This window comes from Raphanus sativus, chromosome 2, assembly GCF_000801105.2.
Source record: "Raphanus sativus cultivar WK10039 chromosome 2, ASM80110v3, whole genome shotgun sequence".
NCBI lineage: Eukaryota > Viridiplantae > Streptophyta > Magnoliopsida > Brassicales > Brassicaceae > Raphanus > Raphanus sativus.
The window spans coordinates 7783853-7797848 of record NC_079512.1 but is presented as its reverse complement, the minus strand read 5'-3'; the positions used below and the strand labels follow the sequence as shown (position 1 = coordinate 7797848).

At 36.9% G+C, this 13996-nt stretch overlaps 3 protein-coding genes across 3 annotated transcripts; 2 read left to right on the top strand and 1 right to left on the bottom strand.

The window, feature by feature from the left end:
- The first annotated feature begins 4406 nt into the window (after window positions 1-4406).
- LOC108841622 (glycerophosphodiester phosphodiesterase GDPDL3) lies at window positions 4407-5345 on the top strand. Its single transcript, XM_057004041.1, has 2 exons — window positions 4407-5007; window positions 5071-5345. The coding sequence occupies exons 1-2, from the start codon at window positions 4407-4409 to the stop codon at window positions 5343-5345; spliced, it is 876 nt and encodes a 291-aa protein (XP_056860021.1).
- A 1461-nt stretch (window positions 5346-6806) lies between these two features.
- On the top strand, window positions 6807-7733 carry LOC108841624 (uncharacterized). The gene has a single exon (XM_018614380.2). The coding sequence runs from the start codon at window positions 6926-6928 to the stop codon at window positions 7619-7621; it is 696 nt and encodes a 231-aa protein (XP_018469882.2). The 5' UTR covers window positions 6807-6925; the 3' UTR covers window positions 7622-7733.
- LOC108841620 (uncharacterized) lies at window positions 7715-10802 on the bottom strand. The gene is made up of 5 exons (XM_018614372.2): window positions 10219-10802; window positions 10059-10120; window positions 8717-9979; window positions 8513-8642; window positions 7715-8433 (listed from the first exon to the last, which is right to left on the bottom strand). The coding sequence occupies exons 1-5, from the start codon at window positions 10379-10381 to the stop codon at window positions 7820-7822; spliced, it is 2232 nt and encodes a 743-aa protein (XP_018469874.2). The 5' UTR covers window positions 10382-10802; the 3' UTR covers window positions 7715-7819.
- Between the last annotated feature and the right edge of the window lie 3194 nt (window positions 10803-13996).

Genomic DNA, 13996 nt, shown 5'->3' with positions numbered 1-13996 from the left:
GCATGTGCCTGACATGAGGAAAAACCTGGTCTCGGGAACCTTGCTCAGCAAGAATGGATTCGCCACAAGCTTTGAGGCGGATAAACTCGTGATTAGGAAGAATGGGATGTATTTGGGAAAGGGGTATGTTAAGGATGGACTGGTCAAGTTGAATGTAATGACCGTCCCTCCGAAAGTTGTAACTCCAAAAGTTTCAATGAATAAGAAAGAGCCAGTTGCTTATTTGGTTGAGTCTTTTAATATATGGCATGAAAGATTAGGCCATGTAAATAATAAATCTATACAAAGATTAATGAATTTAAATTTAATTCTCAAATTTAAAACAAGTAAACAAAAATGTGAAGTTTGCGTACAGGCTAAGCTCGCAAAAACGCCTTCACCTCGTGTTGAAAGAACTAATAAACCTCTAGATTTAATTCACACTGATTTATGTGATTTAAAATATATGCCAACTAGAAGAGGGAAAAAGTACTTTGTGACCTTCATAGATGACTGCACAAAATATTGTTATGTTTATCTTTTACATAGCAAAGATGAAACCTTAGATAAATTCAAAGAATTTAAACTCGAGGTCGAAAATCAGCTTAAAACAACTATTAAGATAGTTAGAAGCGACAGAGGAGGCGAGTATGATGGTCCATTCAATTCATTTTGTAAGGAACATGGAATAATACATCAAACTACAGCCCCTTATTCACCAGAATCTAATGGAGTTGCTGAACGAAAAAATCGAACTCTTAAAGAGATGATGAATTCAATGTTGCAGGAATTTGGGTCACCCCAGAACATGTGGGGGGAAGCGTTGCTTACCACTAATTATATCCTCAACAAGATTCCACACAAAATAACTGGCAAAACTCCATATGAATTATGGAAAGGTAATTTACCTTCGTATAAATACCTCAAAGTGTGGGGGTGCTTGGCAAAAGTTGCAGTACCGCCACCAAAGAAGGTCACTATTGGACCTAAAACAGTGGATTGCATTTTCATCGGATATGCACATAATAGTACTGCGTATCGGTTTCTGGTACATGAATCTGAAATATCAGACATCTATAAAAATTCAGTCATGGAGTCTAGAAATGCATCTTTCTTTGAAAATATTTTTCCATACAAGGAAAAACATGGTTCAAAACGAACTCGAGAAGAAGGAGACAACGACAAGGACTCAGAAATTGAGACAAACGTTGAAGTTTCTATAAATGATATCTCAGAAAATGAAGAAAAAGATGAACCTCGGAGAAGCAAAAGAGCTCGAAAGGAGAAATCTTTTGGTGATGATTTCCTAATGGCATTTCTAGTAGAAAATGTTCCAAAAACTTTGGCAGAAGCTATGGCTTCACCCGAAGCTCCGTTTTGGAATGAAGCTGTCAAAAGTGAATTCGATTCTATCATGCAAAATTACACTTGGTACGTAACGGATTTACCACCTGGCTGCAAAGCATTAGGTAATAGATGGATAATGACACGAAAACCTGGTGGAAAATATAAAGCTAGGCTTGTAGTTCAAGGGTTCCGACAAAGGGAAGGCTTTGACTATTTTGATACATATTCTCCAGTAACCAGAATAACATCTATAAGGTCGATGATAGCTATCGCAGCCTTAAGAGACTTAGAAATCCATCAAATGGATGTAAAAACAGCTTTTCTAAATGGTGATTTAGAAGAAGAAATTTACATGAAACAACCTGAGGGCCATGTTATTCCTGGACAGGAAGACAAAGTATGCCGACTTGTAAAGTCACTTTATGGGCTTAAACAAGCTCCTAAACAATGGCACGAAAAATTTGACAACACAATGATGTCAAATGGTTTCAAAATTAATGAATGTGATAAATGCATATACTACAAAATTACCAAAAATGCGTATGTTTTGTTATGTTTATATGTAGATGATATGCTCATTATTGGAAGCAATAAAGACATTATCAATCAAACAAAAAACATGCTCAAAGGAAAATTTGAGATGAAAGATTTGGGATTAGCAGATGTTATTCTCGGGGTTAAAATCATAAGAAATTCAAAAGGAATTACTTTAACTCAATCTCATTATGCTGAAACAATATTAGAGAGATTTAAAAACTACTCTAATAGTACTGCAAAAACTCCGTTAGATCCCCAAATGCACTTGACAAAGAATTCAGGTGAAGCGGTTTCACAAAACGAGTATGCACGTGTGATCGGAAGTCTCATGTACTTGACCAATTGTACAAGACCAGATCTAGCGCATGCAGTAAACGTACTTAGTCGATATACAAGTAATCCAGGCCATACACACTGGAAGGCTATAACGAGAGTACTCAATTACTTGCGCTACACCAAAGATTTTGGGCTTCACTATGGTAAAGAACCAGCAGTTTTAGAAGGATACAGTGACGCTAACTGGATATCAGATTCTAAAAACTCAAAATCCACAAGTGGATATGTTTTTACACTAGGAGGAGCGGCAATTTCTTGGAAATCTACCAAACAAACAGTGCTAGCTAGGTCAACTATGGAATCTGAGTTCATAGCATTAGACAAAGCAGCAGAAGAAGCTGAATGGCTTAGAAATTTTTTGGAAGATGTTCTTATGTGGGAGAAACCTGTACCAGCTATAAGAATACATTGCGATAGTCAATCAGCTATAGCTCGGGCTCAGAATAATCTCTACAATGGTAAATCTCGTCACATTAGAAGACGACATAAAACCATTAGACAACTTATCTCAACTGGTGTAATCACAATAGACTACATCAAATCGGCTGACAACCTAGCGGATCCATTTACTAAAGTTTGTCACGAGATGTTGTTGCTAAATCATCAAAAGGAATGGGTTTAAAGCCTATAACTAATGAGGATGCTTGACTGCAACCCTACCTATCATGACTGGAGATCCCAAGACGTAGGTTCAAAGGGAAAACAAAATCAAGCAGAATCTAGCCAAAGCACTTTGAGACAAAGTAGTCTCATCCCAGCTCCTAAAGATGATAAGTGCTAACGAATGTGAGAAGGATAAGCATAGGCTTTTAATGATTCCATAGCTTCTAAAGCGAAGTATTACTCAATACTTTTCATGGTCAATCACCTAATGAGTGTGAAATGGGGCCGTTTCTAGGAGAATGAATGCAAGGCTATATTCTCTAAGTTCACTCATGAAAACCAGGAATAGTTCAGGGCCACAATGAACACAATAGAGAACTAAGTTCTACGAGAAAATGAAGCTGCGTTGTGCCTGTTGTCTCGGTCTACATAAAACACCGGTTGGTTCAAGACATCATGTTCACCTTCTGGTAAAGTAAACCCGACAGATATTAACTATGAGTGGTTCAAGGCTTAAAAATGCCACCTACTCAAATACAGTGAATTTTTCGCAAACACTCTCGATAAGTCAGTCTGTCTAGCTTTAGTTTAAATCTAGTCAGTATATATATATATTTTTTTTAGAGTCTATCGAGTCTGCATATGTTTAGAGTCATTTCTATTCATGTGGGGGATTGTTGGGCCATTATTTAATGGCAGATTGGTGAAAACGAAATGGGCCATTGGGTCAATAATATAAAGAGCCTTTGAGGCATAATATTAATGAAGAGAAGTGGGGAAAGTCCCACATCGGGGAGAAATGGAGCAAGGGAGTAGTATATATATGTACTCACTCTAACTCATGTTCAAATGACGCACATGAGAGGATAGGCTCGCCCCCACGCGCGCGCCGCCGCCGCCGTCCGGCTCGGCTCGGCGTGGGCGTGGGCTTGGGCTTGGGCTTGGGCTTGGGCTTGGGCTTGGGCTTGGGCTTGGGCTTGGGCTTGGGCTTGGGCTTGGGCTTGGGCTTGGGCTTGGGTCTTGGGTCTTGGGGTCTTGGGTCTTGGGGTCTTGGGGTCTTGGGTCTTGGGTCTTGGGTCTTGGTGGAGGGCCTCCGGCCCGTTAAGACTATTCTTTTTGGACCAAGTTAAGCTCAACGTTTTGCTATTTAATCTCTTAAAAACGGCATGACGTTCATGTGTAAACGGTGCGGTGTTCGTCTAAAAACGACACGACGTTTATCAGTTCGCCCAAAGATGAGAACGAGTCAAAAGAGAAGATCTTGCGGAGAAAGTTTCTCAACTCAACTCCCTCGATTTCCGCGAGATCGTCGCCCACGTGCAGCATCTGTTGCGGGAAGTGGGTCGTCTTCGTCTCTTTAAATAGTGGTCTCCTCCTCTCTCATTTTTCACTCACTTTTTCACATCGATATCACAGCAAAAATCCCTTAGCGTAAGTTTTTAGTTTCGAGAGTGTTTCGTAGCATTTATAGTTCGATAGGGCATTCACGAGTGAAGCGTGAATCGTCGCCATGGTTTTATCCTGGGACTCTATATTCGTACAGTCTCGTCTCACTACGGAGCGAATATAAAGAGTTAAGGAAAGAGATATCATATCTCGACTCCATGAACGTTTATGAAAACGTTTTCCGTTTCGGTTTCATTTCGTCTATTCAATCGTTTCTTTCCTTAACATCTCGCTTTTATTATATCGTTTATTTGATTCGGTTTTCCGGCTTCTACATAGTGTACCTGAGAGAGACGCAAGGGCTCGACGTGGTTAAAGCGGTTCTCGATACACTCAGGGAAACTGGTTACAGCAATGGAACAACCACAACGAAGGTCATGATTCAGTCAAGGCATAGCTCGGTTCTTGTTGACTTGAAGATGAAGAGCAATTACGACACTGTCTACAAAATTGAAGAAGAAATTCGTGATATAAGTGACTCAGCTATTGAAGATATAAAGAAATTTGCCAACGCTGTTGTCATCACAAAAACATCAGTCTTTCCATACCCTGATTATTTTGTCACTGGGCAAACCAATGTTGTGGAAAGGCTGCAGAAGTCTAACCTCCCGGTTTATGTGGAACTGTTTCAGAATGAGTTTGTATCTCAACCATATGACTTCTTAGCTGATGCAACTGTTGAGATTAACAATTATATCACTGGAGCAGGTACCAATGGAACCATAACAGAGTTCCCTTTCACAGCTGCAAGATACAGAAGTAAGTGGTTTAAAATTACAATCGAAATATCACACAAATCCTAACTTTGTTTCTCTTATTCAGGGAACCAATGTTTGGGCAGAAAAGAAACTCCATCTTACATGTCCCCTATTCAACCTGGTAACCTCTTAAGCCTTTTGAATCCTAAGTCCTTACCTCCAGCAGAAGCTCCGAACCCGGTTTTCACAGCAGATAATATCACGGAGTCTCCACAACCTCCCGCAACAGAAAAATCCCCAACCTCATCAACCACTGCACAAGCACATAGGCCTAGCGGACAAACTCGACTCACTCTATCTCTTCGCCTCTCTGTTTTTGCCTCCCTTCTGCTTCTGTGATCAACCTTTGATCTCATCTCCTCTCTGTTCATAATATCTTTTTTCCTTCGTAACCCTGGCGAGTCTTCGAGGCAGCTCTACTGTTTGTTTGTAGTCTTGTATTTCTTTTTATTAGATTGTATCTTCTCTAAAACATAATCAAATTCCAGACGTTAAGAAAAACCGAATTTAAGAAGAGAACCTAACCTAACACCCTAATATAAGAAATCATCAATTTCACTTTATTCCCTAAAATGCTAAAATTCAATTATGAAACTATGCACATATTATTAGGATTCATATTATGATAGCGTTGGTGATTTGATCCAAACAAGATTCTATATTCGTTAACCCTACAGGCTACATATATGATTGTGATATATTCGTGAGGTTATGATTTTGAAGCAATTTGTGATATATCAATTTTAAGGTCTTCTTGTTATCTTGGTCTTTATTGTTATCCTATAAGAAACAACATATCCCGAAGTTGCTTACCATTTAACCGAAAGTATTAAGTTGTGCTTGTACCTTTCTTTTCTACATTTTTCCCCTTTCCTATTGAATTTTCTGACATAAAACCTCGGTAAAGTTCCTTCTATTTTGAAGATGTTTCTACTCTATTTCAATCAGATTCTTTGAGCCAATCTTTAAACATATGTGATCGGTTAATGATATTGCTTTTCATAGGGATGAATACCTATTGTGAAGATGTCAGATATGGATTGGAGGGAACTATTTATGGGATCGCCTCATGGATTGTTTTTAGTATGGAGTACTCGCACTAAGACCTCAGAATAAAGATTGTTACATTTTGACATCATAATACCACAAAGACTTTGTCGTAAAATCTCTACCGACATATTCAAACCTCTGTGCTAGGCCGGACATAAAATTTGGAATCCGAAATCCAAACCTGAACAAAAAAAATATAATCCGTATTTTTGATTGATATTTTGTTGTCTATTGGATTTGTCTTTAACTTAACTTTTTATTATTTATTTTGACCAAAAATAAAGTAATTATTTGGAATTTTTTTTGCTACTGATAGCCTTAATCATCAAGGCTTAGTTTTCTGACTTTGACCAGTTTGACCGAAGAGATTACCATAACTTTTTGAATATTTTTTCATTATCTAAAACTTCAAATATTAGTCAAATATGTGTGTCTTTGAATTACATTTGCCAATAACATAATTAAGGCCTCTCATACCAGTTCTCTCTATTTTCCATGATCATATCCTTTGTATATATTAGCTTTCTCTTAAATGACGTGACTATTTAACCGAATGAGTAACGCAATTGAAAAGTAAATAATAATCTGTTAACGAACTAATGACCGAGGATCTTTTGGGTCCCACTTACACAAATTTAAGACCGTTATAAAAAAAGTCAAAAACATAATAAAGGGTAAAAGCGTCCACACAGAAAAATATTTTAAGGGTCTCCTCTCTTTCAATCAGACCGTTACGAACAGAAAAAAAAAAGCAGTAAAGCTTTGCGAGAAGACGACAGCGTGAGAAAACAAAACCATAAATCTGTTACAGTAAAACAGATCGGATTATCGATATCAAAATCTAGAATCGAGATATTGATCCATCAGTAATGAAGGAGGATACGGTTTCAAGCCCTTGTATGGAACCTCTGTTATTCTCCGTCGATCCAACAATGTCTCTCTTACTTTCTCAAAACCCCGACAACAACAACAACAACGATCTCGCATTCGAGAGAGGACCGAGATACAGAGAATACGCGACACTTCGTGAATCGAAGCTTCGACTGAAGCGAGAGTACGAGAAGATACTCAAGGAAGAAGAAGATCGGTTCTTCGGCGGAGAAGAGAAGAAGAAACAAACAAGATTCGGTTTCACAAGCCAAGATGAAATCAAGCCAAGCCCTAATCTGCGGAGACTATCCTCGTCCTCTTCGTTGGCTCAATCGGTTCCTGATTTCTCCGCCGTGATCCGCAAGGAAAATCGCCGTCCAACCAACTCGAATACGCTTCCACCGAGGACGGATCGCACTCCTCCGCCGCCGTCTAAGATCAGAACCGCCTCTGTTTTCTCCGGATCGGTTTCTTCTGTTAGAGGAAGCGTATCTGCTAGTGGTGGAGAGAAGAGAAGCAAAGGGATGATGAACGCGCGTAAGAGCTACGCCACCGTCGAAGATTTGAAGAAAATCTCAACCGCCGCAGCTTCAGCCATTATTGGCGGCGGAAGAAAATCAATCGGCGGAGGAGGAGGAGGAGGGAGGAGGAAATCAGTCAGCGGTGGGACTATTCTAGGTTACAGACAAACTTAATGTCCCAATCTAACCTTTTTTTTTCCCTACGATTTGTTTTGTTTTTAGGTTTTGATTGATAACAGTTCTTTCAAAAAAAATTAATAAATAAAAGATTTAATCTTTTTTTTCTTATGATATGATTCGGTGATTGATAATATTCTTACAAAGCATTGATCATATGATTCCATAACGTTTGAATAGTGAATTACACAAATACTAAAGTAGATCCGTAACTAACTCTCCGACCAGACACATAACGATCTCATATGCAATCTCTGATCCAACTCCAAACAAATGGGTTTCAACATCCATCCATTTCTCCATCTCAATACCGATAACTTCATCCAACTCAACCCGTGCCAGTGCTGCCCACTTTGGAACTTCCCCAAGAACACCTCGAATCAACTCGGATGCTTCAGCACTCGAAGGCTTTATTAATCCGCAGGAGATGTTTCTTTCTTCCAAGTGTTCGATCATGGAATCAACGAGGAAACCTCCGGTTATCCCAGGGAGATTAAGCAGATTATCAGAACGAGCTGCGTAGATCATGAGTTCGTCGAAGAGATCTGGTCCGATGAGGTAGTTGTCTTGCGTAGTAAATAGCTCGGTGTGGATTAGGACTTCTCTTGCGTTGGTGAACCTCTGTCGTGTTGATATGAGACCTGTGTTGCTTAAACCTCGCAGGACGTTAGAGACATGGCTGACCAGACTGGTGATCGCTTGATAGTTACCACCACCACTTGTTGAGTTCTTGAACAAAGTCGCCGAGTCTTCAAGAATGTCCCAATCGGGCTCTACTGGCTCTAGAGGTAGCCTCATCTGTCCTGGAACTACACAAATAAGAACGGCAGTTTCAGGTTTTCAGATTCAAGAAACTTAAATTACTGTCTGAATTAGATCTTTACGTACCTGAGATATTATCAAAGCTATTCGAAAAGCAACTCTCGTTAGAGAAAGATGCATCGAGTACAGAACCAGGGCTTGTGTACTCACTGTTTGCATTTCCAATAGCACTCCACTTCTCTGTTTTGCCTTTCCTCTTCAAGAATCAAGAAATCAAGAATGAATCAAAGATATTAAAATGCTAACACGTGACGTCCTTATAGAACATACCCGTGGATAAGGCTGCTCGTGTGCTAGTGAAGAAAGCACCTCATGGAGAATCAAAGAGGCCGGTTTACTGGGAAACGCACTTCCTCTTATGGCTTCATCTTCTTCTTCTTGAGAAGTGATCTCTTCCAACTTCTGCTGAATCAAACCCACAGTCCCGGCATCAAGCTGTATTCTCTTCTGAGATGGTGTCCTCAGGTTTCTTTCACCCATCTGATTTGGACCTCCTTTTCTCTCTTTACCTTCCCTGCAGCATTGGCTATAACTTTCGCCATCTAATCGTCTCGACACTTGACTCACAGAGCTACTTCCACAAGCTAGCCTTCTCTTCCGTGCAGCACAAGTGCTTAGACCTGATCTATAACAAGACTCCTCAACCCCTCTATTCATGGCATTTGCAGGGGGAGATGAACCTCTTCTGCTCTGTAAGGTGTAAGATTGAGCTACCGGAGAAGGCAACCTTGCCTGCTGACTGTGAAAATCAGATCGGTTTACAACACCTTGCTTCCCATTGAAGTCGAACCGAGCACGGTGTAGAGCCTTCCTCTCAATCTGATCTATACATCCACTGCCTTTACCAGAAAAGACAGGCACAGATGGTGGTTCTTGATGTCTCCAAAACACACTTCTTTTACTCCTCTCAAAGGGAGTTGATTCAGAAACACAAACCATGTTCTTCTTTCCACTCTCTTCAGCTACAAGGCTACCACAGGCTTTACAAGAAGCAACACTCTTGTTGTTGTAATCAACAGCTTCAACCGCCTCGTTTCCACACCTTATAGTCCTGGAAGAGCTTGGATAAGCTATAGCATTTCTCTTTCCCGGTTCCAGAATCCTAGCAGCAGCGTTGATCAACCTAGAGTTACGTCTTTGAAGCCTAGGACTCTTAACAGGAACAGCCAGATTCTGGTGTTGATGATGATGTTTCCTCGCTCTGGTCAAAACGTTCTTGATCTGCATGGCGTCTGATCCAAACTTCTTCACCATAACACGCCTATCACAAACTCCTCCTGTTGTTGTTCTCTGCATCTTCTGTGGCCTAGACTTGTCCAAACCATTATCTTCTTCTTCTTCTTCCTCATCAGACAGATGGCTTTTGTGTGATGGTTTCTTCTTCTTCTTCTTCCCTTTGTCTCTGTGGTTAGATGGTATTGATTCAAGACCCATCAAACGTGCTACCAAACTAGGAGGCCTCATCTCATGATGCTTCTTAAACTCCACAACTTCACCTCGGTTAGGGAAACTTCCTCTGTTCTCATCATCAATCTTCAAAACAAAGGAGACATAAATCAACTACTCAAATCAAATTTCAACTTTTAACTTAAAAAAAAGGTGAAACAGTTACCAAGTTAAGCTTAGATTTGAGGAGTTTCTCATTCCCACCAAACCTCTTAGAAGCTTGTTTCCCTGAGAGAAGAAAAAAAACAAGAATTATCTCTTTTCATTTTCAGACACAACCGTGTAGATAATAAACTGAGACAGTTAGAGACGGAAAAAACACGAACCAGGAAGAAGTGATTTGCGAGAGAAGAGCTTCTTTTTAGCGAAGCGTCGGTTCCAATCGAAGAGCTGGAAGAAAACGCCGACGCAACCGCTGAGTCGGCTTGGCCGTTTCTCAGTTATGGCCCCACACAGCGGCGCCGTCGTCTCCTGTAACTCACCCGTCATTACCCACGAAAACCCTAACGACCGACAAAAAGCTCAGAGAGATGGAACCACACAGATAAATGTCTCGTATTCCATAACTTCACCGGAGAAGAACAATCATTCTCCTCGACATGGTGATAGAATCTGAGGTCAAGCTTAAGATAAAGGAAATAAAATGCTTTCTTTGAATTATGATTCTGTAAGAAAAAAAAAGAAAGTGTATCAGCTTTTGGAGCTCGTGAGGAGGAGGAAGAAGAAGAAGGAAGAATCTCTTTTTTAAGAAAAGCAGAGAAGAAGAGTGTACATTAGAGCAATAATCGACAAGTTACGAGAAAGGGGAAAGAAAGGAGACAGATGTAAATCAGCTAAACGACGACTGTACAGTACAGTGGAAGAAGAAGGAGAAAGACACTGTGATTTTTTTATTACAAAAAAAAAAGAAACTAGAAAAAGAAGATAAAGGGGAAAATCGCATAAAAAACCCTCAAAGTGTCACTTACTAGCACTTTAAACCCTGAAGTTTTTTCACTAACACTTTTAACCTTCAAAGTGACATTTGTATCATAAAAAACCTCCAAATCAAAAAGTTGACCGGTTCAGCAGGTAATTTTTCAAAAATAATTATTTAATTAATAAAATAAACAAAATAAATAAATAAAAATCCAAAAAATAAATAAAAATCGAAACTTTTAATAAAATTTACAAAAATGAAAAAATTAAAAAAAAAAATTTAGAAAATTAAATAAATATTTTTAAAATTATTTTCTAAAGTATTAATAAAATAAAATAATAAATAAAACTAAATTTTAAATAGAGAAAAACTAAATAAAAAGTTCACAAATTTTTTTAAAAAAAGAAAATAGAAAATTCAAAATTCAAAATTCACTAGTGACGATGATGGTTTCTCACATAACCATTAACAATGTCGATAATTGCCATATCTCCAATGATAGTTTCCAACATCATCGTTAAAAATGGCAAAAAATCTTTTTCAAAACGTTTGAATTTTCATTTTTTTTTGAAATATATGAATTTTTTATTTTTATGTTTTTTAGTTTTATCTCATTTATTTTTGAACTTTAATTTTGTAAATATTAATTAATTTTCTGATTTTTTATATTTTTCTAATTTTACTTAATTTATGAGTTTTTATTAAATTTTACGATTTTTGTTTAATTTTCTGGTTTTTTATTTTTTGTTTATTTTACTTATTAAATAATATTATTTAAAATATTATTTAATTAGTAAAATAATCAAAAAATTAAACAAAAATCGTAAAATTTAATAAAAACTCATAATTAATTAAAAGTCAGAAACCATCATTGTCATTATTGATATATTTGAAATTGTTGTTGTCCAGAATGATATGATATATTTTTTGAAAAAATATTATAATTAAAAAAAATCAATTTTGAATTTTCTATTTTTTTTTTAAAATTGAACTTTTTATTTAGTTCTTCTCTATTTAAATTTAATCTTATTTATTATTACAATTTTAGTTGTTTTTATTTTGTTAAAATTTTATAAAATTATTTAATTTTAAAAATATTTATTCAATTTTTTATTATATTTTCATTTTTGTGAATTTTATTAAGGTTTCGATTTTTATTTATTATTTAGATTTATTTATTTATTTATTTTATTTATTTTATTAATTAAATAATTATTTTTGAAAAATTACCTGCTGAACAGGTCAACTTTTTGATTTGGAGGTTTTTTATGATACAAAAGTCACTTTGAAGGTTAAAAGTGTTAGTGAAAAAACTTCAAGGTTTAAAGTGCTAGTAAGTGACACTTTGAGGGTTTTTTATGCGATTTTCCCGAAGATAAAGTGTTAGTTCAAAAAATGGGACTCAACGGGTAATATTCGCAAGTTGTGAGTTAAAAAGGTGAAAGGAGACAAATGCAAAACGATAGTGACGAAGTGACTGAAAGAGAGATGGGAGAGTAAAAATCCTTTTTGACTGTTTTTACTGTGTGATTCTCTCTGTGCTGTCACTGGCGGTGAAAGGGGCTCGAGAGAGATTGTTTTACAGCTTTTTTTCTTTTTTTCTTTTTACTTGCAGAAGACGAGATGAGAGAGAGAGCATGCGTACGAAAGGTTAAGTAGCTGATATGTAAAGAAATTATCGTCGAGAAAAATAAAATATTTAGTTTTACTTTTTATTGTTTGGTTTTTTTTTTTTTTTTGATCGAATAAGTTTTTTTTGTCTGAGCGTAAATTGTGGTTGTGACTTGTGAGAATCGAAGAGCACAACAGTAAGTTTACAGGCTCGAGGGTTCTGTTTCTCGTTTCTGACGAATCCAGTTTCCTCCGTAGTCCATTTCTCAGTTCCAACTCTGGCATCGGTTTCTGTTCCAAATAGAGAAAAATAACCAATACTTTTTGTCATCTGGCTTTTTTTTTTCAAATAATCAAACATCACAACGGTCAAATACAAACCACACCATCGGGTTTGGTAATTACATACCGCCGAAAAGAATGTAAAATAATTGTTTGTTGAAACCTAAAATTTACTCAGAAATAGGATTTGGGAATAAAAAAAACTTGTGTTACAAAAAGAAAAGGAATAAAAAAAACTTGATCGACAAATAATCTAAAAATAGAAAGAGAAGGCTATGTTCAACTATAAAAAAATGGATTTATTGATGATCTGATAACAAGTATAGAGGATGATCAGTTACAAATTTTCATAGTACCACTTTTCATGTTTACACTAACCACTTTTACCACTATTTTTAATAAGGATTTAGATTTGAAGGTTTAGGATTTAGGGTTTAGATTTGATGTTTTAGGGTTTAAGGTATATAGTTTAGGGTTTAGAGTTGAGGATTTATAGTTTATAGTTTAGATTTTAGGGTTTAGGATTTAGGATATTGAATTTAGGGTATATAATTTAGGGTTTTGGATTTAGAGTTGAAGATTTTGGGTTTAGGGTTTAGAATTGGAGGTTTAGGATTTAGAATTTGGGATTAGAATTTTGAAAATCATATAAAAACAAAGATATAAGAGTTTTTACCATTTTAATAAATATGGTATTTTTGAAAATTCCCCAAGAAAATAAGTATAGAGGATGATTGATAATAATAGAGATTGTATGGAATGGAAGTAGAGTTTAGTTACGAAGAATTTGAATCTCCTCATTTTGGTTCCTTTTTCTTTTATAGGGTTTTTTCGTTGAATTATAACAGTGACGCAGTCTTCGGCATGGATCAAATGCTTTGATAATGGTCATTAATACTCTTGACTTATTTATGTTTTGCATTAATCTCCCGAGCTTAGTGTATTTGACTCCTTGAGCCTGGTGTGGATTTTGACCTCCACAAGCTTATGTTTCCTTCTTAGGCTTTTGATGGGGATTAAATTTCAGCGTTATTATATCACGTTTGGGATCTCGGACCCGGTCTGGACTAGGGTTAAACCCAGCTTCAACAATATCCTCTCGAGTCTGATGTGTCTAAAGTCGTCAGATGAGTTGAATATTGAATCTGAATTATATGATGTGTTTGAAACCATTGGTTTGTTGTATACTGAGATCCGGTTCGAGATTCCGGTTTGACATATTTATTACGAATTTGATTGATAAACTATGATTGAAGTAAATCAAAGGATGCGACTTTTCCTCTTCGCAAGTG